Genomic DNA, 27,612 nt, shown 5'->3' on the forward strand with positions numbered 1-27,612 from the left:
TAAAATACCGTGATTTTTACAATTATTAGTTTATCTTGATTAAAACAGCACGACTGGTTTATTACATTACTTGAAAAAAGTTGTTAAGTTTTCAAATTTTCAGTATATTCGATAATAAATTTTACTGGGTATGTCTACCAGGTAACTACCAGTTAACTATAAATAACGCAAGCAGATTGATCATCATCGTCACGTGGTAAACCCAGAAATGCAAATTGTGCATGCGTTGTGAATTGTATATATTTTATATACAAAATGACCAATCTACTTGCGTTATTTATAGTGTGTATATCGTAACATCACCTATTTTCGCGATGTACTTTCGATTTCACATCGCAAAATTGTATTACCGAATATACTGAAACTATGAACTTTTTTTCAAGTAATGTAATATGCCAGTCGTGATATCGTAATCAATATAAACTAATTATTGTAAAAAATACGGTATTTTAGAACTTTTCTTTTTTCGTCAATCGCGGTTGACAGTCCCTTTTATGACATTGAAGTCGTTATCGCGGACATTTACTTGTGTCGATGTACAGATTTGCATATAATGTCGTCATATGATCGCATGAAATGAAAACAAAGATAACGACGGTGTGACTAGTATTTATTAAACAGCAGCTACGCTAATAGTGTTTTACGAAAATTGTACCAAAATCATGGTTCTTTTAAAGGTAAGTCAAAATAAAATATTCTTAAATCTTGTAATGAATCATAAAACAGCATTTTATTTCAACTTATGAAAATGTGCATAATTAATATATTTTAATGCCATGTATTTGTAATATATTCATGGTATACATGTTTTATTTCTTCATTAAACATCTCTGAAATATTCGAAATTGTCTTATGACAAAGCTTGAACGCACACGAACAACGTAACACGATGATTTAAACAAAGTTTTAATTGTAATTTTGTATTTAAGGTATTTACCTAGAAATTAAGTAAACTTAAATCTTCGTTATGATACCAATATTTGTGTTCTGATCTATCGAAACCATATTAAGATTTGTGACCCAAACCTAATTTTACCATGTGTTAACCCATTTATGCCTAGCGTCCTGAAAAAAGGACATTGCAAACAGCGTAGACCCAGATGAGATTCTAAATATAGAAACAAGTATACTAGACATCCCTAATTTTATAAATACATTGATATAACTTAGAAGGATGGGAGAGTCCACTGGGCATAAATGGGTTAATGTTCTTTGGTTCCAGTCAATGGTGGTGTTTGCGGCATGGTTAACCTTCGCAGCAGGAAGGTAGGTTATTTGCACGTACGGTTTCAAACATGACACGTTTGATACGTAAATTGTTATATGGCTATGACTGACGATGTACTATGTTCAAGTGATACTAAAATTATGTTATGGTCTTAAAAAAACGCCGGTTGTTGTGAAATAATTGCTATATCTAAAATGTTTTTAACACACACCTACCGTGGCGTAGTGGATATGGTGTCCGCCGAGCGATCGGGTAGTCACGGTTTCGAAACCAATTATGGGAACGTTCTTAACATCAGCCCAAAAGACACCAAGTAATGGTTCTACCCAGGCCCCAGGCTCCTTGAATAGTCAAATGGCGTCGATGCTCTAGAGGAATCATGCAATTCATGGGAAGAAGAAGAAATAGAAACAGCGAGTAAACATATTGGACATGATATTGAGCACAGACTTCATTCCAACTCTCCACTCCAAATCTTTTTAACTTTGCTGGCCTTTAATGGTTATCTTACATAAGAATCAATGAATATTCTCTTGTGTTTTGATCGTCATTTTACGTGCTGCGCATTAACCATTACAGTGCGGTTACTTTAATTGTTGTTGTTTTTTTGGTTTGTTTTGCGTTTTCATTATTGTGAGTTTTGGGTGTATCAATACGTATCTTGGCATAAATAATGACGATATGTTATAAATGTTACATCTTATGAAAATGTTAACAAACATTAACATTAATCAATTCAAATAAAATCATTTATTCAATTAAATAAAGCATATACAAACCAGAAAATATGTTGTGACGATTGTTTTTCGTTACCGGCAATCACATGACTGTCAAAATCTTTCAGTGCCGAGTTCTCAGATTTCATGACTAAATATGGCAAAGTCTATCGAGATGCTACAGAACACTATAAAAGGTATAATTAATAAAATCTTTTTTTTATTCTTTATAGAGCACACAAGCAAACCATATTTTGGATCAACTTTATTGCAGTTAAACTACTTACAAAGCCAAATGGATTTACAAGAAGTAACATCCAATTAGTTCATAAACGTATAATTGCAAGACATTAAACTAGCCTATTGAATTGCAGACATCATCGATACACGGGTTAATTTTGTTGTAACAGTTCGTTTCCAAATCTTTTGTTGAACAATAAATGAACGTAAGCAATACTATTTCGATTATACGAGGTGCTGCAACCAAAATTGTCATAAAATAGCATTTGTCTTTTGGCACCAAAACAGAATGTCAATATGGCAATCAAACCTTGCTATGATTGAGCGTCACAATGTCCAGGCCAGGAAGGGACATCACTCTTACACGATGGGCATGAACCAGTTTGGAGATATGGTAACACCGATGTTTCGATGATATGCTTTAATGTGTAATTAACTTATTATCGGGGTATCTCGACTTATAATTTAAATGTATCGTTTTGTTTTGTATGTGTTGTTGCTAAGATAAGTAAGATAACATAATAAGATAAGGCATAGTTTAGATTTCGTTATCTTGTTTTCTGTTTCGTTCAGTACCTACTTCATTAATAATCAGTGGCATTTAAAAATTTCTGAGTCATAGTTCAAACACATTTGTCTTCAATACTGACTTTTAGACTGAAGAGGAAGTCCGTTCAACAATGTTTGGTTACCGACAACGACAACAATCACGCCAACTCAGCACAAGTAATTTCCACAGCAACCTTACGGCGCTTCCTGCGTCGGTAGATTGGAAGGCGAAGGGATATGTGACAGCAGTAGGGAATCAGGTACGAGTATGTTGGTACCTACGGCTGCATTATAAAAAACCTGCATACCATTTGGGAAAATATTGTACACATTAACGTCCCCCCCCCCCCACAAAAAACTGACAATTATTATAAACTTAAACTTATATTGGTGTAAACTCCAATACTAATTTTAGTATCATTATATTGCCTATTAACACACATAATTCACAATCAGAAACCTATATCCTCTGAAATAATAAAGTGTCATAGCCAGGTATGAAAATTTACGTTCCCTGTCTTTTCTGCTGCAAAGATTTCTGTTGTTGTTAAGTTTTAAATAATTGTTTGTAAGTTGTTTTGTGGTTCTATGTATCCTGCTGGCAATTGCGTGATATTTCCATACTGAGAGGTGTTGTCTTTCGGTGTGATGTGATGTATGAATACACTTAATGCACATGGATTAAGCCCGGTTTTCCCAGAGCCTTTTGCGCATGCACGTTTCCAGAGCCAGTGCGGTAACTCCTGGGCGTTTACCGCTACGGCGGCCCTTGAAGGTCTGAACAAAAAGATCACAGGGAAGCTCGTAGCACTATCTGTGCAAAATCTCATGGACTGTTCTTCGAAACAAGGTATACACTTTCTTTGTGATGAACCGTTACTTTTTTTTCTTTTTCGATTTTGCTGTTGTTACTGAAGTTTTTCTTGTGTTCATTTTATTCTGTTCTTTTTTTTATTATTATAACTTTGTTATGTTTATTTGCGTGTTTATTTATTTTGTGATTTTAGCCTTTGGTAACATTATACCTGTAAATGTGCTCATCCCCTATATCGAACTAATTTTCATACGCGGTATATTGTCTCACTGGATTTGACAAGTAAAGCGACTGATTTCTCCCATATCGTTCGTTAATAATGGTGCAACACAAAACACTAGAGAATGAAGACAAAGGCGACAAAAGTAATATTTTACCGCACTTTAATCGTTCGAGCGAGTATATTCGTCATTCTTTTACGTTGGTTTGCTGGAAACCTTCTGCAATAACACCAACACACCAGGCCAATAACACAGAAAACGAACATCTTATATTTATCATTGTGTGACAACGGTCGAGGTCATTAAGTGCTTTTTCATATATGATATGGCGTAAAATTGGACCTTGTATTTTCCCAGGCAACCAGGGATGTAGTGGTGGACTTATTGACAAAGCATTCACCTACGTCAAAGTCAACGGAGGGATAGACACGGACGCGTCATAACCGTACAACCAATCCCAGCCTGGAGTGAGTAGAGATGTTTAAATATGACGTGTTTGTCTTAGATTGAAGTTTTAAAAAATGTGATTCAATAATTATTTGCAGCACACATGTGTTTTAAATGAAGACGATAACTGTTTGTTTTCATGCTATAACGTGTACGAAAACAATATTGAAAAAAAGAGACAATAAATTTTTCGCCATTGCCTCTTACAAAATTGTTTAAAGCGTTAACGCACCAAAAAGAAAAAAGTTTATTTGTGCTATTGAATATTTGTCGCGTAAACACAAATAGAGGTACATGTAGTTGTATCATAAGTGATCATTTTTTCTCTATTCCAGTATTAAGCATACACATATTAAATATTTTCCAGTCTTACGAGTGCCGCTACAGCAAGGCCCACATTGGCGCCAAGTGCAAGGGGTACGTGGATCTGCCGAGGGGTAATGAGAAGGCGCTGCAGCATGCCGTTGCCAAAATAGGGATCATATCCACGGCCATTGACGCATCAAACATCGGTAAGTCAAATTCGCTAAAACAATAAAGGTATTATATATGCATCAAATGAAATTCCTAAATGTTGTTACTAACAAATGCTTTCATTTTTACATTGCCTAAAGGATTTATATTGAACTCCGAAAATGTTTAAAAAATAACGTATCGATATTGATAAACAACTTCAAAAAAATAGACTACAAACTCGAAGGTTGTTTAGCCCATAGAAAATTAACACAAAAGGCTCTTTGATTTTACAACTGACCGAGGAATTTAACAATATCATTTTATATCGGCTTCGATTACGCGAGTCCATGTCCGACATAATTTTCTTGCAACTGTAACAGCGGATGGTCGATACTGAAACCCAATTCAATTCTTCCAGATTGGAATATGATTATCGGTTTTAGTTGGGCTATCAACATGTAAATATAAGTCGCTCAAATTGTTAACCATCTTTACTTTAAATAAACCAAACATAATCTTAACACTGTTATATATATTTTCCCAAACATGACGGACCACATTCAAATTCATAAAAGTCCTTCTCATTTTTGTAGAACTCAATAATTATCATATAACTATTCACAGTACAGTAGACTCTCTGAAAACCGGACGGTCTGGGGACCGGCCTGATCGTCCGGTTTTCAGAGAGTTCCGGTTTACCAATAGTATGCATATACGTAACATTTGTCATATGGGCGAGTGAGTCGTTTTCGAGTTCGCTATAAATAGCTCTGAATTAATTAAACCTCAAAGGCTATTTTGACGAATAACGATTTGAGAAAACTTGTAGATTTGAGACTATTAATGCTGAAGATGCGATTGAAATTAAGAAAAGGCAATGCAGACAGATGGATGGATATTTAACGGTCATATTTCTCACAGTTTTATCTGACAAACAAACAAACAACCATTTAAGCGTTAAAAACATGGCTATAAGATCTTTTAACTACCCGAGAAGATCACAAGAAAGTGATCGTTGCAACGGCATGCATTGTGTAATTAAATTGTTAATCATAAACCTAATAAAACGATCGAGTCAATCACGTGTTGCTGTTACCGCTCGTCTAATATAGACATTCACAGTTTGTTTTACATTATTTAATCGGACTTGTTTAGCGCGGTGACGACTTGATACCTTTATGATATGTTTAATCCGATTATCGATGATTGCGCGAGCAAAATGTGTGACACCGTACGCGCTGTACTGACTGATTGTAATTTTCACGCCTCGGGCGTCTTGAGAATTTGGACCGTCCGGTGTACTCAATGTATTTTACGTTGAAAATGACCAAATTCACGGAGATATCCGTTCGGTTTCCGGTTTTGAGAGAGTTCGGTTTATTCAACATTTTTTAACAAAGAAATTCGACTGGCCCGTCCGTTCGGAATCGGGAGAGTTCCGGTATTTAGAATCTCCGGTATTGGCAGAGTCTACTGTATATATGCGCCTATTTCTATATAATCGACTAGCCAATCAGGAACTCTCGGACAATTCCGCCATAACGGTGTGGTATAGCCTACCATTTGCTACGGGAGCGCTATAAGAGCACTGTCATGCGAAGGCATGTTATCGATCCGAAGATGTTCAATGTGTTAGATTTGTATATTATACATTATATGCCTTGCTCCAAGAAAATGGGCCTCAATGCATGAGCGTATATTGCTCCATTAACAGCCTCTGCTATCCGCACAGGGTAATCAGGGCAACACGTTCAACTTTTATTGAATGTTTTATTTTGAGAAAGTTTCTTTTTTAGCGAAAATTTGATTTAGGCGGACAGTGTCTTCCATGAGTAACCTGTGAGGACTGGGCAGGCTGATCTGGGTAGACACTCTATTCGCATGCATTGAGACACGTTTTTCCGTAACGAGGCTCGTAAAAACGCATGCATTTTTATCCAAGGTTTCGTGTACTACAAGAGCTGCGTCTATGACGAGCCCGCCTGCAACCCGGACCTAATATACCACAGCCTGGCCGTTGTCGGGTACGGTGTCGAGAACGGCGTTGAGTTCTACAACTGCAAAAACAGGTGAGCTAACGTTTGTCCAAATAGGAATGTCGGAACAACTTATTTGTAATTAGTTTGTCCGATAATACAAGATCAATCGTATGAGGCGTCATCGACTGTGCCCGATGCGTTGGTTCCCTTGAACCGTGATGTCATCAAAATAAAAGGCTTTGGCTTATTATACCATTATACTATACTTATTATACTAGCATGTGCATTTTTGTGTAGAAATGGCGATGATGTTAGTAACAGAACTCGCCAGACCTTTCACATTTGTCTCCTCTGATTGCATTAAGCGGCTTACATAGGACAAAACGTTCAAAATTTGACGCGATATCTTCTAAAGATTGTATATAATTATAAAACAAAATATCATCGTAACACGTTTCGAAAGAAAGGGCACGATGTCTCATAGATAAATAGGAAATGCATATGAAATATCACGTTATCAGTGACTGTAATGTAGCATAATAAAGTTTTCGTTAAATTAGGTTGTATGTAGGATTTCGAGTCCGACATAAGCAATTTATATATATATATATATATATATATATATATATATATATATATATATATATATATATATATATATATATATATATATATATATATATATATATATATATATATATATATTAGGGATGCAAGAGGTTACAAAAATCAGTAACCGGTTAACCTTTTGCCGTAACCGGTTATTAACCGGTTAACCGAAACGCGATATGTAGTTTCAATGTTAGAGTACATAAAAATGTCATACTGCTCGAACCGCTCTATAGAAACGAAAGTAATTTCTAATTTGAGATCGCTTGCGTCATCATTTTATTTTTGATTGGACCGCTTATATTACGTTCGCGTCATATCGCTCACACAATGGTGTGTTTCTTTGTTAATTTTATTTCATTTTTTAAGCTCAAATTGACCTAATATAAACATGTTTTTTCCTTTCAGGTTGACGCAAAGAGGGTCATGTGTTTCAATGAATCCGCATCTCTCTTTATTGGATAATTGCATATTTTCAATTATTTTGTTATTTGCATTTCAGCGTCCGTGGTCGAATTATTATCGTTTAATGTTCATTTTATATTTAAAAATGTGGGTAAAATAAAGCACTCACATTCAGATTCTGAGTTAATTTTTTATTCACAGCTCCTAGTTCTGTCTGCAAAATAAATCAGTGATACACTACACGCAGTGAAAATCAATCGGACAGGAGATCCCTGTCACGCTTCCCGGTTATGCGTGGGTTGAGTAGGATGTCAGTAACAACACGACGCTGCTTCACAACGCGTTGCAACATCATCTGCGACGAATTTCAGCGCGTCGGAACATCCTGAATTAGGTCATGGTCAAGAAGTTGCATGACAACTCGTCGCGATCGCAGCTCTGCTGTCATGGTTGTGAAATGCTGAAAGTGGCCGACGATCTTTTGTGCTCTCGACATCACGTCTGCTACTGACGGAATGTCCATGACCGGCTTCACGCACAACTGAAGGGTGTGCGCGAAACACGGGAGGTCCTGCCAGTCCGAACACAGCCGGCCGGCTAAGTCCATATTTCTGGCATTGTCGTGAACACATGCTACAACACGTCCCTTCAGACCAAACTCATCCACACAGTCCTTAAGGCGAATAGCAAGGTTTTCGCCGGTGTGTCGCTCTGGCATGGCGCGGGTCATTAGTATGCGCGACTCCATTGACGAGTCTTCTTTGATGTAGTGTACGGTTACTGTGAGGTATGCCTCTGTGGCATTGGATGTCCAGGAGTCAGTTGTGAGGGCGACTAACGTGCTTCCCTGAAGACTGGACAGCAGAGACTTCTTTGCGTCATCATACTGCTGGTCAATGCGCGCCCTGACGGTTGTTCTAGAAGGCACCTCGTACTGCGGATTCAGAAGTTGCATCAGATGACGAAAACTCTCGTGTTCCACGATTTTCATGGGCACGTATGCCTGGACCACGAAATTTGCAAGGGCCTGATTGATCGCCTCGCTCGACGAAGGACGGGGGCCAAAAACCTGGTGTAACGTCTGTTGCTTTGCCACATCCGGACTGGCCTTGTTGTTATCAACGGACGGATGCTTAAATTTTATATGATTTCGCAGATTTGAGGTGCCGCCATGCAGTTTAATTGTTGTATTGCATAACAGACAAGATGCAGTGCTCTTGTCTGCCAATTTTCTGAAAAGTTTCCATACCTCGGACGGTAATGGTGGCATCGTTGGTGACGTAAATTACAATAATGGTAATACTTTCTCAAAAACAAAAACGACGTTAACTCGACAAGATTTTAACTACGAATGCATTCCTGAAAAAAATGTTACTTATAAAACACGGTATTTTCGCGAGCAATCAGTGTTGGATATTGGTTAACAAAACATCAAAAAGCCGTGCATTGTCTAAACTGTTTTTTTATCGCGAGCTCGATAAACGTGTCAATTACGTCTTCGCTAATAGCCCCCACTCCCCGCAGTTCGCTAGTTAAATTTTCGAGTCAAACAAAACCATAGTGCAAATTATCAAAACTAACCCCTATTTGTTATCATAAAGGTATTGATTTATTGCTTTATTGCTGTGTTTGTTGACACGTTATTTATTACCGTCGACTGTGCGGAATGTTGTTTTAACTAGTCGCCAGCGCAATTTGGCAGCATGTCACGCGAAAAAAATAAAAACGTACAAGTTATTCGATGAAAAAAAAAACACAATCAATTTTTTCCCAGGTTAACCTTTTGCCGAAAATGTAACCGGTTAACTGGTCGTTCGGTATGTTAACCGGTTAACCTCTTGCATCCCTAATATATATATTGGATATTGGTATATATATATATATATATATATATATTAGGGTTGGCAAAGCTAAGCAAATCCGTAACCGGTTAACCTGTTTCGATATTCGAGCGGTTAACCGGTTAACCGACTGTCTTTGTACCACATAAATAACAAAAAACGTATACGTTTATAAACAATTACATGTATATGCCAATATACGCTGTCTTGTTGATTGTCTTATAACATAATTACTTTAACCATTTTATCAATTAAATACTGTTTCTTTACAAATTATGTTGGTCCTTTAAATTGGGAATTAAATTCTAAATTTAATATTATATATTTTGAATCTAATACTTAGTCATTTCCGAAAGTCATTTCCGACATTTTTTATATGCCTGTCAGTGAACAGTGATATTTCTTTGTTGTAATATTAGCTTCATGTCATTTACATGTAATTATTGTTTCTACATCTTGATCAATAAAAGCTAGTGCAGATTCTGAATTATGTTGTGTTTTATTAACACCCCATTATCCTCTAAGAATTACGTGCATTACAGTTTGCTGATTCATAACAATTGGCAATAAGCGTAAATATATTTTGCAATGGGCAAAGTGGTTTTCAAACCTCTGTTGTTAAGGCCTGTTTGTACTCAATGTCCTTATTGTGGCGTTTAAGTTTGCAATAGTTGTTAAAACAACAGTGATCGGATGGAATCACAGTGTCCAACTTTGCTAAACAAACACACTGCAGAGTAGGTGCTAATTGCTCGTGTGCCTGCTCCTTAATCCGCTGCACCCCGATGGTTTACAACTCTAATCGCTTTTGATCCACAGGGGAGCATCACGGCGTGGTAATTGCCGATAATTTGCGATCAGATAAGCGGATTAGCCAATACAGTATATGAAATTAAACAAAAATAACGATTTGAGCATTTCTTGCGTTCATTAAAAAATGCGTTTCTCTTAGAGTAACCGGATATTAATTTTGTAATCGGTTAACCTTCTTAAGAACCGGATAACCGGTTAACCGATTAACCGTTGCCATCTCTAATATATATATATATATATATATATATATATATATATATATATATATATATATATATATATATATATATATATATATATATATACACTTGTCCTGCTTAAGGATGTTGGAAACATGGCTTTCTTCTCGTTGAAAGTGAACAGTCTGAACTTGCGTGCGACAGTTGATGATAAGATAAAGTATGTGACGAAGTAAGTTACGTGTCCTGGACTGTGTAAATTATCTGTTGAAGATTTCTTAAATACTAGCGATTGCAGCGAATAACCGTATATCAGAACAAAGAGCTAGTATCCGAAGCAGATCCGAATACTTGATTAAACGATGTTAACCATATCCTCATGCACACTTTTCGTACGTTTCGAGGTTAATCTGTTTTCCCGAAATCGTTGACAGACTGACATATACAGAGAGGATAATCACGTGACAAACAAGATGGCGACGTCCATGCCGAGGCAGGTAGTTTTCGTCGTTTTATACCCTTTATCACTTTTATCATTATTTTTTATTCCGCTCACTTTCCAGCTATATTAGTTAGAAAGTTACTGGCTTTTATTTCATAGTAATATTCGCTCTCTATCTCGACTTGACTCGGTGCGAAATTTCTTAGCGGGATGTCCTTATTAATGCTCCACTAAGAAAATTTGCGGGGAGTAAAGTCGAGATATAAAGCGACTTTAAATACGAAATAAACGCAAATCACCCTTTTACTGATATGGCTGGAAAGTGAGCGTCATTTAAAAAATAAACAGAAAAAATAAAGGGTACAAAACGGCGAAAAATAACTGTCTCGGTATGGACGTCGCCACCTTGACTATCACGTGATTGCCCCATCTGATATATCTTTAATTGGTCTTAAGCTCTGCCGGTGAACGTGACGTTACTCCATCACATTGGTGATAAAAGCTTAGGTGCCTAAATACCCAATCCGTGTTTTGTTCTATGGTCTAGGAAGGAAGGGAGAGGGAGATACCTTGCTAGAGTTTGTTTCAGTTGCATGAAGTTTATTTAAACGAAATAATGTATTTTTGAGACTTTCACAGTATTCTGATAAACTGAATAATTTAATAATAATACTGTACTGTTCATTATTTTGTTACCAGTGTTCAGCATGTATTCACAGTGACGTGATGTTTGTAGTAGCCTTTTCCGGTTTACTTATAAAAGAATACGGATATCCGGATATATTCAGTTTATTTTCACGCATATATTTTTTACTGAAACACCGGTTGCGAAATAACTGCAATATATTTCGGATATTCTGATAAAAAAGTATGCAAACAATTATAGAACGAAAGAACATCAAAACATGCTTAAAATGAACGCAAGGAAAAAAAGGACAGTTTTTGTCCATGAAAATTAAATACCTTTGATATGACCCTTTAAATGGTCGTCCAACAGATAAAGCGTCATATCGACGCGAAACGATATTTTGGGAAACTACGAGGGTTGCTTATATAGCAAAAAAAATACATCCGATCTTAACATGAGCGTAGATGGTCGAGTGGTCTAGGCATGGCTGTTAAAATACAACACGCCCAACATGTCTATAAAATCCAGATAGTTTAACTCAAACTAGTGTGTTTCGTCAGAGAAATTACGTCATACAACATACGTCATAAATTGCGCTATCAGTTGCATGAAAAATAAAAGTACGGAAAGCCGGTTTTGAGAAAAAAAACATTCCAAAACCCGTTCATACGCCATTTTATGTTGACGCTCAGGTCGTCAATGACGTAACGTCAACGCGTGCCGACGATCCGCCGTTGCTGCGAGATAACCGGAAGTTTGCAAATAACCGATTTTGGCACAGTGTGCCAATAACCGGTTATTTGCACGTTGCTCAATACCGAGATTTTTACGAGTTATTCGCGAAAAAACGGCCAATTTTGTTACTAAATATAGTAACATATGAAATAAGCCATTTTATACATAGAAAATTCAATTAAATGTTTGCAGTTAACTATGTCTCGTTCCATGACATATTAAAATGCGACTTTAAGCATGTCGCGAGTAAAAGCAATTAGCATTATGTTAAAAACACATTTAAATTTTGTTAATTTGAGTAATATATGCGCACATATGTTGAAAAATACACAGGCTTTGTGTTTGAGATTTAGCGCGAAAGCGCAAAAGTTTTTCGTTTTGGGGTATGTATATACTTCGCAAATATATTGAGTCGCCATTAGAGGTGTGTATTTGACAGGCACAAGTTTTGGAAAAGGAACACGAAAGGGTGATAACCCCGACCGCCCGCCCTTAATGAACATATGTAGGTATAAATAATCGGTTACTTTACTTTTTTTCTAAATAATCGGTAACATTACTTTCACGTTTGTAATTTTGCAATACTATAGTAAATAAAGTAATCAAAGTACTGAAAGTACTGGTTTGACGATGCTTTTGAAGAGGATGGATATATAGAGGATATTTGTTGGATTCGGTGGAATATCGATTTTCCCAGCGAAAAATATCGATATTTTTACTGTTATTTTTCACTGTTTAAAACAGTGAAATACCAGTTTATTTCACTGATATTTCGGTATAAATCACCGGAAAGCATAAAATAAATAAGCATCCATTTAAGTTAATCTACATCACCGCAATTGTGTAATTTTTATTGCTTGTCATTTATCCGCAGGTCAATAGTTAATGGTTGTGGTGCATTCGTTTTCGTTCTTGGACACTGCACTCCCTTCAATGAGATTTATTTACCTAACTATCTCATATTTGAACTTACAATTCTTTTGGGAGTAATGGTCCAGACAACTGGATAAAACAGCAACAATATGCTAACCCATTATTTTTCAAGGAACATAATTGAGAATTCCTGTGCTAGCCCCCAATCACAGAATGTTGGGGTATAATAATAGTCAAACTTTGTGTTTCTTCTCAAAAGATTGTCGTAGATTATAAGTTGATGAATATATCATCCAAGACTACAACTTTTAGAAAGCCATTTTTTTCATTTATGTCTATTGATAAACAAGGTTTTGTAACAATCTATACTATACATAGATAGCTTTAACAGCACAATGTGGCTCACCTGAAACTGATTCCTAGTGGTTTTAACTATTTTTTCATGAAGATCTAGAACAAAAGGCATCGTGAGTATGAATAAACTATTTGCGTCTATCCGATCTAGTTGAGCCTTGTTACCGAGTTCCTACTTTTATTTATTTGAACATTCTGATCAACTGCCATGAAGATCAGGTAAAAAATGTAAGTGTTAACATAGATTTTAATGATTTTAGTTATTGATCAAATGCTTGGAAGCACATGACCCACTTTGGAACGTGACCTGTTTATCACTGAGACTGGACCTTGTGACCTTAATGTTGAATACTAGTATGCTACTTTCAAGCTTGACTTTGAAATAATTTAAAATAATGTTCTAACCAATTTACAAGTGGATCAGAGAGAGAATGTGACCACTAAAGTATTAACAGACCTTTTCTTATATTTGACATAGTGCCCTAATTTTTGATAGAATATGAAACCCAAAATGACATAGAGGTGACTAGTTTCATAAGAATCTGGCAAAGAGGTAACACCCAAATTTAAACATTGTAAAATGATATCTTATGTGTTCACAATAAACTTTGGATAAAATACAACAGACAAAGAGTGATAACAAAAGCTCACCTTGTCACATTATAACAAGTGAGCAAAATAACCAATATTATGACATCATATAATTGCTCAGTTACTTCAAATACAATAAAATGCTACTTTTGAAACAAATACAATACCTTCCCTTTCTTACTACAGGCTGTTCTAAAACAAGATAGCCCTGTATCGCTCACCCAAAACTCCTTCTATAGTGTCAAAAACTTGTGTATGATTTGACTAAGTTGTAATCTAGCTTTAGCCTGCACATGACCAACTTGCAAATTCAGCTTTTGATTTGATTAAGATGGACATTGTAAGCAATTTTCATGAAAATCAGGAAGATAATGTGACGTGTACAAAGGTAAAGGAAGTTTTCTATATTTTGACCTAATGACCTAGTTTTTGACAAACTACAAACTTTCAAACTGAAACTTTATTTCATCGAGATAACATTCTGTCCAATTTTCATGAAGATCTGGAAGAAAATGTGACCTCTGAAGTGTTCAGTAACCTTTTCCGTGATTTGGTTTGTTGACCTAGTTTGGACCACATATGACCTACTTTCAAACTTAACCAAGAATTGACCGAGATGAACATTTACCAACATAAGACAAACAAGGGCTGTTTGTAAAACATGCATGCCTCCTATATTGGCTGTCAATTGTAGTGGTAGCCATTGTGTGAATACATTTTTGTCACTGTGACCTTGACCTCTGACCTAGTGACCTGAAAATCAATAGGAATCATCTGCCAGTCTTGATCAATTTACTTATGAAGTTTCATGATCCTAGGCCTTACTATTCTTGAGTTATCATCAGGAAACCTTTTTAATGTTATGAGTCACTGTGACATTGACCTTTGACCAAGTGACCTGAAAATCAATAATGGTTATATACACGTTATGATCAATGTACCTATGAAGTTTAATGTTCCTAGGCGTAAGCATTTTTGAGGTATGATCCGGATACTATTTGACTGTTTTGAGTCACTTTGACCTTACCCTTTGACCTAGTAACCTTACCATCCATCAATAGGGGTAATCTGCAAGTCATGATCAATGTACCTATGAAGTTTCATGATCCTAGACGTAAGAATTCTTGAGTTATCATCCGGAAATCATTCAAATGCTTTGACTCACTGTGACCTTGACCTTTCACCTAATGACCTGAGCATAGATAGGGGCCATATGCCAGTCATGATCAATGTACCTATGTAGTTTCATGATCCTAGGCCTAAGCATTCTAGTCACTGTGACCTTTCCATTTTATCTAGTGACCTGAAAATCAATAGGGTTCATCTGCCAGTCTTGATCAATGTACCTATGACGTTTCATGATCCTAGGCCTAAGCTTTCTTGTGTTATCATCCGGAAACCATCTGGTGGACGGACCGACTGACGGACTGACCAACATGTGCTTAACAATATACCCCGAACAAGCCACATAAGAAATGCAGCGTAACACATTCTAAAAGTAAAGACATCTGTGCAATGATATCTTTTCTTCAAATGGTAAGATGAACAAACAAGATGGCCGGAAAGGCTCAAAGTCGTTCACCTGAGATAACAAGATATTATAAGGACAAATATTGTGACCAAAATTCATGAAGATCGGAAAATAAATGTGACCTCTCGAGTGTTAACAATGTTTTGCTATAGCAATATAATGAAAAATGCCCCACCCCCTGGGCCTGGCAGCCATTTTCGAACTGATCCAAGGTATCATTGAGACTTATATTCTGGCCAAATTTTATGAAGATTGGACTATAAACGTTGCATCCACAGTGTTTACCAGGCAAATGTTAACGGCTCACGACGGACATAAAGCGATCACAAAAGCTCACCATGAGCACGTTGTGTAATTACACTCAATGCGAAAATTTTCTCACAGGCTTTGCCATTGAACTTCATTGTATGGATGGCTTTGTAATTATTTATTGCTATCATGTACCTGCAATAGTGTGTGTATGTTTACATTACACAAAGCATATGACATAAATAGACTAATTGAGCTTATAATAATCTGATTACAATAGCCAGGTCAATTAAGTACTTAGAATCATTTTTTGTTGTCCTGATTTCATGAAGACTTGAGATATTTATGCACATAGAGTTTCAAGATATGGGATTATCCACAAATGAAAAGTATTTTTGATCTGTGTTGTGCAGGCTCTTTTTCCATGACTGTCAAAGTGAAATTTCCATGTGTAAAGGATGTCAATTTTGTCATTCAACCATTGTGTATAAAGAACGGTTCTGCATATAATTTGCCATTTTGTTAGGAGAAGACCAGGGTGACAGAGAAAATGGAAACTAGTATGCATTTCAGATCTGGTCAGGACTCCATATAAAAGTGGTTATATTTAAAAATGTTTAATTACCACATGACCACGGACTTTAGATCTCCGTGACATTACCAATGTTCTAAATTAATCTAGTATGAACATTTGAACTATATCTTTTAAAACAATTAAAAAATAATATTTGATGTACAAATTTAATCTTCCAATGTGTACAGATACTACTTAACATATACTTGACTGTATTTAATGTAGGAACTAGTTAAATATCCATTAGAAAAAGAGTTCATGATATGAAATATTCATTGCATATGCATCAATTTTGTAAATATCAATATAAGTATACTACATGAAAACATTTTTTTAAACAAGGGCTGTTTGTAAAACATGCATGCCCCCATATGGGCTGTCAATTGTAATGGCAGCCATTGTGTGAATACGTTATTGGGCACTGAGACCTTGAACTTTGACCTAGTGACCTGAAAATCAATAGGGGTAATCTGCGAGTCATGATCAATGTACCTATGAAGTTTCATGATCCTAGGCGTAAGCTTTCTAGTGTAATCATCCGGAAACCATTTTACTGTGTCAAGTCACTGTGACCTTGACCTTTGACCAAGTGACCTGAAAATTAATAGGGGTCATCTGCCAGTCATGATCAATGTACCTAAGAAGTTTCATGATCATAGGCGTAAGCATTCTTGAGTTATCATCCGGAAACCATTTTTCAAAGTTGAGTCACTGTGACCTTGACCTTTGACCAAGTGACCTGAAAATCATTAGGGGTCATCTGCGAGTCATGATCAATGTACCTATGAAGTTCCATGATCCTAGGCATAAGCGTTCTTGAGCTATCATCCGGAAACCATTTTACTATTTCGGGTCACCGTGACCTTGACCTTTGACCTAGTGACCTCAAAAATGGTCATCTGCGAGTCATGATCAATGTATCAATGACGTTTCATGATCCTAGGCATAAGCGTTCTTGAGTTATCAAAAGGGAAACCATTTTACTATTTTGGGTCACCGTGACCTTAACCTCTGACCTATTGACCTGAAAAACAATAGGGTTCATCTGCGAGTCATGATCAATGAAGCTATGAAGTTTCATGATCCTAGGCATTAGCGTTCTTGAATTATCATCCCGAAACCGTTTTACTATTTTGGGTCACTGTGACCTTGACCTTTGACCAAGTGACCTCAATATCAATAGTGCTCATCTTCGAGCATTGATCAATTTACATATGAAGTTCATGATCCTAGGCATAAGCGTTCTTGAGTTATCATCAGGAAACCATTTTACTATTCCGGGTCACCGTGACCTTGCTCTTTGACCTTGTGACCTCAAAATCAATATGGGTCATCTGCGAGTCATGATCAGTGAACCTATGAAGTTTCATGATCCTAGGCATAAACATTCTTGAGTTATTATCCGGAAACCATCTGGTGAACGGACATACGGACCGACATGTGCAAAACAATATATCCTCTCTTTTTCGAAGGGGAGCTTAATAATAAATTATACTGTTTGATATACTGTATATAATGTAACTACTCATCCAAGTATTTGAGTCCATCAAACTATTGCAACCGAGACACCTGGTGTGCCAAGGCACCAGCCGAAGTCAAATGCCTTCTGACTTAGTGCATTTTACTATTTATATTTGTATGCATTTGTATGTGTTTGAAAAAAATGTGTAATCTTAAATGACATCTTCTGACCATGCATGTCCGAGATTTCAAAATGCAGGCCCTGGTCTGACACATTGGTAACATTAACTTTAAACTGTTACCAGGCTTCTGAATTTAATTAGCCAGGTCATAGGAAAAGGGCAGTCTAATCAGTATCCAATTTAACTATTTGTCATTGAACCGCTCTTAAGCAAACAGCTTTCAAGCAACTGCAGGCTGAACTGGATTTTAACTGGCCACAATCGCCTTAATGTCTCTTTTACTGGGATACCGTTCATTTAACTTTAAAGGGATCTTTCACGTTCTTGTAAATTGACAAAAATTGAAAAAAGTTGTATCGGATTCGCAAATTTTCGTTTTAGTTATGTTATTTTTAGGAAACAGTATTAATGAACATTTACCATGGTCTTATATAGCCATTATATGCTTCTTTTAACGATTTAAAAATTATAATGCGTTGCAACGCGAAACGATTGAATAATTTGGAGAGTTATGTTATTGTTGTTTAATTGTGTGAAACTACGAAGATAGCTTATATAAGGTATAAAATACATCAACCATTTATACTTGCCAGAATAGTTGAGCAGGCTAATGCGTTTTTACTCAAGGACTAAGGGGGTCACTGGTTCGAGCCCTGCTGCGTACTACTTTTTTTAAAGAATTTTATTCTGGAATTTTAACTGGAGCTTTTACATTTATCAATATAAAGCATTTAATGACTAACTTCAAAACATGTCAAAATCTGTGAAAAGGCCCCTTTAACATCATATCTACTCCTATTAATATGAGGTCGATATACATAGACTAAACGGTAAATTACGTCTAATTATTTGGACTATAATGATATCAACTACTTAAATAGAAAGAAGAAAGAATTCATACATACCAGTAATTTGAGTAAAGAGTTTGTAATCAATGTTGTATTTCAGGACAGCTTGGTGATATGCAAATCCCATATGACATGTGGATATCGGGTATCATAGCCATTCAATAAGTCGCAAAATGCTCGAACAGAATTTATAAAGCAAAATGTGACTGAAATTGATAACTAAAATACCAGTATCATCAGTATGTCAGTTTTGCCTTGTCAAGCTGTCGAGATACAGAAAGTGCTTCATTCACATTGAATATATCCTTCGAATTCCATTTATTGTTGAATAACTAAATGGCGAAACAAGCCGATTTAAGCTGTAAGAAAGTTTTGACACGAGTGTTATCAAGTCTCTCAAATTTGTTTAACATTTGTAAATTTATAATATTTACACAACTTAACGTGATTGATTGGCGTTGGAGGCGTCCTGTGTGCACTTTGGGCATCGGCGGGGATCGGTTTATTCAAACCGTAACTCTTGATTTAAGGTATATACTTGCCGTCGAATTGTTATGAATAAATTTGCACTTTTCACATGCCACACATGTGCATGTTAAGTATTCATAATAACATGCCCTACATCATTTAAATAGTATCGTTTCAGCTCTTTAGACATCTGAACAAAGATGTTACACCGTTTACAGTCATCTCGAGACTCATCAACTGAGCGGTGCCATTGAGGTCGATCTCCGTTACACATGGCACACATACGGGCGTCAGAAGAATAGTTTTTTTTTTGCATTTATATGTCGAATGTCCTGTCAAATACAAACAACCGCTCCTATTTTGTTCTTGGGTTATTATTTGTATGCTAATGATGTTGATAGGATGCTGATGATATGGTTGATAATGATGATGATCATTTAATAGTATTTTGAGAATAGACTATAATAAATTGACTAATAACTATGCGTAATGATCATTAATACTGAAAGTACCATTTCAATAGCGGCATCTATCTTAAACATATTTCATATATAATTTTCATTCTAAACGATATTTTCTATTGGCTCTTATTGCTTTTATTCAATTTTGCGCATTCATAATATGAGTATTATTCATGCATCTGGTCCAACTCTTTACCTAACATTATTGAAGCATTGTAACTAAAAATGGCACCGTCTGATGAAATCGTCAAAGAGAAGGAAAATGCGTGTTATTTCCTAAAGGAGGTTTTTGTTCAGGCGATAGCCTTTCGTACTTAATTAAGTAGATGCAACTGGTAATTGCAATATTCTTCAATTCTAAAATTCACTATAATAAATGACCATGCTATTCGAACAGTGCATATCTTCAATATAATTTAATGCAGTGTTGTATATCAAATACATATCATATAGCACATAAATATACTTGCTCTGTTGATTTTTGTTGGCTAGAATAAGACTCTTGTCCGTATGAGAGCCGTTTAAAAGCATCACATAAAAGAGTAACATTTTTTGCCCAATCATCATGAAAATTGCTTAACAAATTGACTTGACACTCGAAGTGGATCATCTCATAAATAAAAAAAAACTTTGTTGTGTAAATGTATCAAATGATTTAAGCCGCGTTATAGATTGAATTGTTCTGTTCTTTTATTGTATTAAATATGGATGAGAATCGTATCCGAAATCGATATTCGGATAACCGTATCCGATATCCGAATGTATCCGGATATCCGTAATATTTCATTAGTAACCCGGAAAAGGCTACTACAAACATCACAACAATATGAATACGTGCTTAAAATATGTTAACAAAATAATAAACAGTATAGACGTATTATTTAGTTATTTAGTTTATAAGAACAATATCAAAGTCGCAAAAACACGTTACTTACTTTAAATAAACATCGAACCACTGAAACAAACTCAGGTAAGGTATCTCTATCTCCCTCTTTCTCTCATTCCCTCACTAACCCTTCCTCCCTAGATCGTAGCATAAAACAAGGATTCGAATTGGACCTTATATACGATAAGTTTGCATTTGATAGGGTTAATATCGTTTAATCAAGTATGCGGATCCGCTTTTATTATCCGGATACTTACTCTGTATTCGGATATCCGTTTATTCTTTGCCATCGCTACCTTTTTAGAAGTCTACAAGAGATAATTTACACTGATCAGGAGATGTAACTGTTTCCAACACCTTTAGGCAGGACTAGTGATTAAAGTATATGCAAATGTAAGAAGTTTAATGACTATACATCGACATGTTAAGTTATAAAAAGGGTATAATTGATGGAATCGTCTGAATGCTAAGGACTCAAAAACCTACATACATGTAGACCTCATTTAACGAGAACTTTCTTGCGCTGCATTACATTCACTGATAACGCGATTTTTCATGTGCATTTGATATTTATCTATCAGACTTCGTGCCCTTCCTTTTGAAACGTGTTACGATGATATTTTGTTTTATAATTATATACAATCTTTAAAAGATATCGCGTCAAATGTTGAACGTTTTTTCCTATGTAAGCCGCTGAATGCAATCAGGGGAGACAATTGTGAAAGGTCTGGCGATTTCTGTAACTAACATCATCGCCATTTCTGCACAAAAATGCTGCTGACAAATTTGCCCAATCCAGTCTTAAGATATAAATATTAGTCGAACGAGAGGATGGATTCATGCTGCAATCTAATTATTTAGCTAATTTAACAAATAATGCCAATTCTGGCAATATGACAATAATAATAAAATAAAGTCGAAAATACACAAAATCGTATTTTGTACTTTTTCTTTATCTTCATATAGATAAACATTATAAATGTTTTTGTACGTTTATTTTTATGATAACACATGTTGAGCCACCAGCTTCAAAAAATGTAACACGACAGCATACGGTGTCAACATGGATGATATTTGTGGAACGAAGAAATGCTGGTCTGGTCTGGTTGTCAAGATCCTACCCACTCAGATTTACTAGAATCATTGTCTGTTATGTTACACCGCTCCCTTTACATAGTAGGGTAGCTTGCCTCGGTGGCTATTCCACATTGGTTGTTCTTGTTGCGCACTACTTTCACGAAGCCTGCCTCTCCCCACTCTGTTCCCCAGCTGCAGAAGAAGAGCATTGAGTGATGGTTTTGCATATTTGTTAATGCATGTAATATATGGTCATTGCCATCTGCATTTTGTTAGGTTAATAAATTAACATGTTATACTGAGATGTCGTTTCCATTTCAGTCGTAGACATTGTAAATATTAACATTCTTGTATAATAAGGCAAAGCCTTTTGATGACATCACGGTTCAAGGGAGCCAAAAGCATCGGGTACAATAGATGGCGCCTCTGACGATTGATCCTGTATTATCGGACAAACTAATCAAAAATAAGATGTTCCGATAGTTTTATTTCGGACAAACATTAGCTCACCTGTTTTTGCAGTTGTAGAACTCAACGCCGTTCTCGACTCCGTATCCAACAACGGCCAGGCTGTGATCTATTTGGTCCGGGTTGCAGGCGGGCTCGTCATAGACGCCGCTCTTGTAGTACATGAAACCTTTGATAAAAATGCATGAGCTTGTACGGAGCGAGACTAATATGTCTAATATACAAATCTTACACATTGAAAATCTTCGGACCGATAACATGCCGTCGCATGTCAGAGTCCTTATAGTGCTCCCTAATTTGCTAGTCGATAATTATGTTTATGCGGACAACACACGGAAACTTTGATGCAAGATAAAGGGTATTGTGCATGCAGTGGAAATAAACATATATATATATATATATATATATATATATATATATATATATATATATATATATATATATATATATATATATATATATATATATATATATATATATATATATATAGAACTAGGCGCATATATATTGTGAATAGTTGATTGATAATTATTGAGTGCAACACAAATGAGAAGTTTTCTAATGTTTTATCAGGTTTGGAAAAATATATATAATATTGTAAAGATTATGTTTGGTTTATTCAAAATAAACACGGTATACATTATGAGCGACTTATATTTAAATGTTGATAGCCAAACTAAAACCCATAATCATATTCCAATCTGGAAGAACGGCTATGGGTTTCAGTATCGAACATCCGCAGTAATAGTTGCACGAACGTTATGTCGAACATGGGCTCGCGTAATAAAAGCCGGACATTCCTGACATTTCTGCAGTGAAATAACAGAAGTGAAAATAAACAAATTTAGTGAGTTGTGAGTGAGTGGTGCGCCGCTCGTGAAAATATATTTTCTATGATCACTCGTGAAATAACAAACGATCTTACACTGACATGAACAAATATCCTCGATTTATTAAATGCGTCGATCAGTTGTGAAATCAAAAATTCTTTTTGATTTATTTCCATATGGGCAAAACAACCGCCGTCGAGATTGTAGTCTAATTTATTGAAGTTGTTTCTCAATATCGATAAAAAAAAAACATTTTCAGTGTGCAATCAAAATCCTTGAGATAATGAAAAATTGAAAGCATGTGTAAGAAACAACATATAGGGGTATCGTATCGAGGCCTATAAATTGGGAATTCCGGATAATGCATATATAATACCTTTATTGTTTTAACAAATTTGACTTACCGGTGTGTGATGCGTCAATGGCCGTGGATATGATCCCTATTTCGGCCACGGCATACTGCAGGGCTGTCTCATTATCCCTCGGCAGATCCACGTACCCCTTGCACTTGGCGCCAATTTGGGCCTTGTTGTAGCGGCACTTGTAAGACTGGAAAAGATTTAATGTATGTATGCTAAATACAGAAATAGAGAAAAAAATGATCACGATTTAAATAACTGCATGTATCCCTCTAGTTGTGCTTCTCTCTGTGTTTACGCGACAAATACTCAATATCACAAAACTTTTTTTCATTTTTGGTGCGTTTACGCTTTTACACAAGTTTTAAGAGGCAAACACGAACATTTTAAGTGTCTCTTTTTTCAATATTTTTTTCTTTCACGTTAAAGCATAAGAACAAACCGTTATTATCTTCATTTGCAACACATACGTGGTGTAAATGGTTATTGAATAACATTTTTAAAATCTGAAATTACTTCAATCTTAGACAAACACGACATTTATTCAACATCTCTACCCACTCCAGGCTGGGATTGGTTGTACGGGTATGACGCGTCCGTGTCTATCCCTCCGTTGACCTTGACGTAAGTGAATGCTTGGTCCATCAGTCCACCACTACATCCCTGGTTGCCTGGGAAAACACAATGCCCAATTTTAAGCCATATCATATATGAATAAGCACTGAATGACCTCGACTATTGTCACACATTGACAAAAATAAGATGGTCGTTTTCTGTGTAATTGGTCTGGTGTGTTGGTGCTTTTGCAGAAGGTTTCCAACACACGAACGTAAAAGAATGACGAATATACTCGCCCGAGCGACTAAAGGGCGGTAAAAACAACAAATATCACTTTTGTCTCCCTTGTCTTCATTATGTTGTGTTTTGTGTTGCACTAGTATTCCCGAACGATATGGAGGATATAAGCAAATATATCTGTCAAATCCAGTGAGACAATATATCTCGTATTAACATATGTAAATAAGATATAGGGGATGGGCACATTAACAGGTATAACCTAACCAAAGGCTCAAATGCTATAATACATAACCATGCAAGTAAAAATAACAAAGGCAAACTGGTTAAAATAAGAACAGAAACAGAATTTCAAAACAAATTAAGTAACAACAACACAATCGAAAAAGTTAAAATAACTATTCATCATAAAGGAAGTGTATACCTTGTTTAGAAGAACAGTCCATGAGATTTTGTACAGAGAGTGCCACGAGTTTCCCTGTGACCTTCTTGTTTAGACCTTCAAGGGCCGCCGTAGCGGTAAACGCCCAGCAGCTCCCGCACTGGCCCTAGAAACGTGCATGCGCAAAAGGCACATATGAATAACGCTCTGAGAAAACGGGGCTTAATCCATGTGCGCCAAGTGCCGTCCCACAGTCCGCACAGGCAATAAGGGACAACACTTTCCGGTACTTTCCGCTTTTATGGTAGTTTGAATGCATTCTCTGTTTATCGATAATCCAGGCTGAAAGTGATGTTCCTGTCGGGCTACACAGGCACATACCTTAAACTCCTATAAGAGCGGCTCACACATACTAAAACCTATACAAAGAGAAACTGCCACACGACGCCGAAAGACAATACCTCTTAGTATCGACAAATCACGTTATTGCCAGCACGATACATAGAACCACAAAACAACTAACAAACAATTATTTAAAACTTAACAACAACAGTAGTCTTTGCAGCGGAAGAGACAGGGAACTGACGTAAATTTTCATACCTGGATATAAAAATAAAATTCAGAGGACATATGTTTCTGATTGTGAATTATGTTTGTTTATAGGCTTTATAATGCTACATTAATATATTATCGAAGTTTACACCAATACGTGATAAAAGTTGTTAGTGTGTTTTTCAAGGAACGTTAACGTGTACAATATTTTCCCAAATGGTATGCAGGTTTGCATAATGCAGCCGTAGGTACCAACATACTCGTACCTGATTCCCTACTGCTGTCACATATCCCTTCGCCTTCCAATCTACCGACGCAGGAAGTGCCGTAAGGTTGCTGTGGAAATTACTCGTACTCAGTTGGTTTGATTGTTGTCGGTAACCAAACATAGTTGAACGAACTTCCTCTGCAGTCTACAAGTCAGTATTGAAGAAATAGTATTTGACCTATGACTCCGTAAAATTACGGCCAATGATTAGTAATGAAGAAGTTACTGAACGAAAATAGAAAACAAGATAATCAAATTTAAACTGTACCATATTCTTAAATGTTACTTTTATTAGCAACAACAATACAAACTAAAACGATACATTTTAATTATGTTTTAAAGTTGAGATACCCCGGTTGTAAGTGAATAACACATTAATTAAAGCATATCAATGAAACAACGGTTTTACCATATCTCCAAACTGGTTCATGGCCATCGTGTAAGAGTGATGTCCCTTCGCGGCCTGGACATTGTGACGCTCAATCATAGCAAGGTTCGAGCGCCATATTGACATTCTGTTTTTCGTGCAAAAAGACAAATGCTATTTTATGACAAATACGGAGGTGTTTGAAATGTGAGAATTTGTAGAAAAAAAAACTTAAAAGAAAAAGAAATACTTTTTGGTTGCAGCTACTCGTATTATTGAAATATTATTACTTACGTTCATTTATTGTTCAACACAAGATTTGGAAACGAACTGCTACAACAAAATTAACCTGTGTATCGATGATGTCTGCAATTCAATAGGCTAGTTTAATGTCTTGCAATTATACGTTTATGAACTCATTTGATGTTATCTTCGTGTAAATCCATTTTACTTTGTTATTAGTTCAACTGCAATCAAGTTGATCCAAAATATGTTTCTTGTGTGATATATAAAGAATAAAAAACGATTTTATACATTATACCTTTTATAGTGTTCTGTAGCATCTCGATAGACTTTGCCATATTTAGTCATGAATTCTGAGAACTCGGCACTGAAAGAATTTGACAGGCATGTGATTGCCGGTAACGAAAAACAATAGTCAAACCGTAGTTTCTGTTTTGTACATGCTTATTTTAATAGGATTAATTGTTTTAAAGTAACCGCACTGGAATGGGAAATGCGCAGCAAGTACATATACAATGACGACAACAACACAAGAGAGTATTCATTTATTCTTATATAAGTTAATCCTAAAAGGCCAGCAAAGTAATAGAGATTTGGAGTGGAATTGAGTCTATGTTCAATATCATATCCAATATGTTTACTCGCTGCTTCTATTTTTTCTTCTTATTCCAATGAATTGCAGGGCTCCTCTGGAGCATCGACGCCATTTGACTATTCAAGGAGCCTGGGTAGAACAGTTACTTGGTGTCTTTTGGGCTGATGTTAAGAACGCTCCCATAGTTCGTTTCGAAACCGTGACCACCCGATCGCTCGGCGGACACCATATCCACTATGCCACGGCAAGTGTTTGTTACAAACAGTTTAGATATTGCAATTATTTCGCAGCAATCGTCGTTTTATTAAAGAACATAACATAGTTTACGATCGCTTGAACATAGTACATCGTCCGTCATAGCCATGTAGCAATTAACGTATCAAAATTGTCATGTTTTAAAACGTACATGTACATGCAAATGACCTACCTTCCTGCTGCGAAGGTTAACCCTGCCGCCAAAACCACCATTGACTGGAACCAAAGTACATTTACATATGGTAGAATTAGGTTTGGGTCACAAATCTGTATATGATTTCGATAGATCAGAACAAATATTGGTATCATAACGAATATTTAAGTTTACTTATACTAAAGGTTACAACTAAAATTACGATTAATTATATATTAATTATAAAAACATATATTAATTGTGCACATTTTCATAAGTTGAAATAAAAATGCTGTTGTATGATTCATTACAAGATTACCGGTATAGAATATTTTTTTGACTTACCTTTAAAAGAGCCATGATTTTGATACAATGTTCATAAAACAATATTAGTGTAGCCACTGCTTAATAAATACTAGCCACACTGCCATTATCTTTGTTTTCATTTCATGCGAACATATGAGGACATCATATGAAAGTCAGTACATCGATAAAATTAAATGTACGC

The 27,612-nt window shown here is 36.0% G+C and overlaps 2 protein-coding genes across 6 annotated transcripts; one reads left to right on the top strand and one right to left on the bottom strand.

The window, feature by feature from the left end:
- The first annotated feature begins 570 nt into the window (after nucleotides 1-570).
- Nucleotides 571-26,416, top strand: LOC127856850 (procathepsin L-like). 5 transcript variants are annotated; one of them, XM_052392995.1, is made up of 10 exons: nucleotides 571-677; nucleotides 1,223-1,266; nucleotides 2,073-2,141; nucleotides 2,473-2,578; nucleotides 2,841-2,993; nucleotides 3,460-3,583; nucleotides 4,126-4,235; nucleotides 4,583-4,727; nucleotides 6,614-6,740; nucleotides 19,612-19,791. In XM_052392995.1, exons 1-7 carry the CDS (start codon nucleotides 663-665, stop codon nucleotides 4,209-4,211), a joined length of 597 nt encoding a protein of 198 aa, XP_052248955.1. In that variant the 5' UTR covers nucleotides 571-662; the 3' UTR covers nucleotides 4,212-4,235; nucleotides 4,583-4,727; nucleotides 6,614-6,740; nucleotides 19,612-19,791. The 5 variants fall into 5 exon arrangements, with proteins under 5 accessions (XP_052248955.1, XP_052248953.1, XP_052248957.1 ...); XM_052392993.1 differs by lacking the exon at nucleotides 19,612-19,791 and adding an exon at nucleotides 7,668-7,840; XM_052392997.1 differs by lacking the exon at nucleotides 19,612-19,791 and having other exon boundaries at nucleotides 4,126-4,279; nucleotides 6,614-7,273.
- Nucleotides 21,713-27,612, bottom strand: LOC127856848 (procathepsin L-like). The gene is made up of 10 exons (XM_052392991.1): nucleotides 27,450-27,612; nucleotides 27,144-27,187; nucleotides 26,420-26,488; nucleotides 25,921-26,026; nucleotides 25,510-25,656; nucleotides 24,734-24,857; nucleotides 24,076-24,185; nucleotides 23,560-23,704; nucleotides 22,368-22,494; nucleotides 21,713-22,049 (listed from the first exon to the last, which is right to left on the bottom strand). The coding sequence occupies exons 1-10, from the start codon at nucleotides 27,462-27,464 to the stop codon at nucleotides 21,950-21,952; spliced, it is 987 nt and encodes a 328-aa protein (XP_052248951.1). The 5' UTR covers nucleotides 27,465-27,612; the 3' UTR covers nucleotides 21,713-21,949.

Source organism: Dreissena polymorpha, chromosome 14 (assembly GCF_020536995.1).
Source record: "Dreissena polymorpha isolate Duluth1 chromosome 14, UMN_Dpol_1.0, whole genome shotgun sequence".
Taxonomy (NCBI): domain Eukaryota; kingdom Metazoa; phylum Mollusca; class Bivalvia; order Myida; family Dreissenidae; genus Dreissena; species Dreissena polymorpha.

Coding starts and splice junctions, on each gene's coding strand:
- LOC127856850 (XM_052392995.1), top strand. Junction 1,267..2,072: donor TTAACCTTCGCAGCAGGAAG/GTAGGTTATTTG, acceptor AAAATCTTTCAG/TGCCGAGTTCTCAGATTTCA. Junction 2,579..2,840: donor TGAACCAGTTTGGAGATATG/GTAACACCGATG, acceptor ACTGACTTTTAG/ACTGAAGAGGAAGTCCGTTC.
- LOC127856848 (XM_052392991.1), bottom strand. Junction 26,489..27,143: donor TTAACCTTCGCAGCAGGAAG/GTAGGTCATTTG, acceptor AAATTCTTTCAG/TGCCGAGTTCTCAGAATTCA. Junction 24,186..24,733: donor GGACTGTTCTTCTAAACAAG/GTATACACTTCC, acceptor GTGTTTTCCCAG/GCAACCAGGGATGTAGTGGT.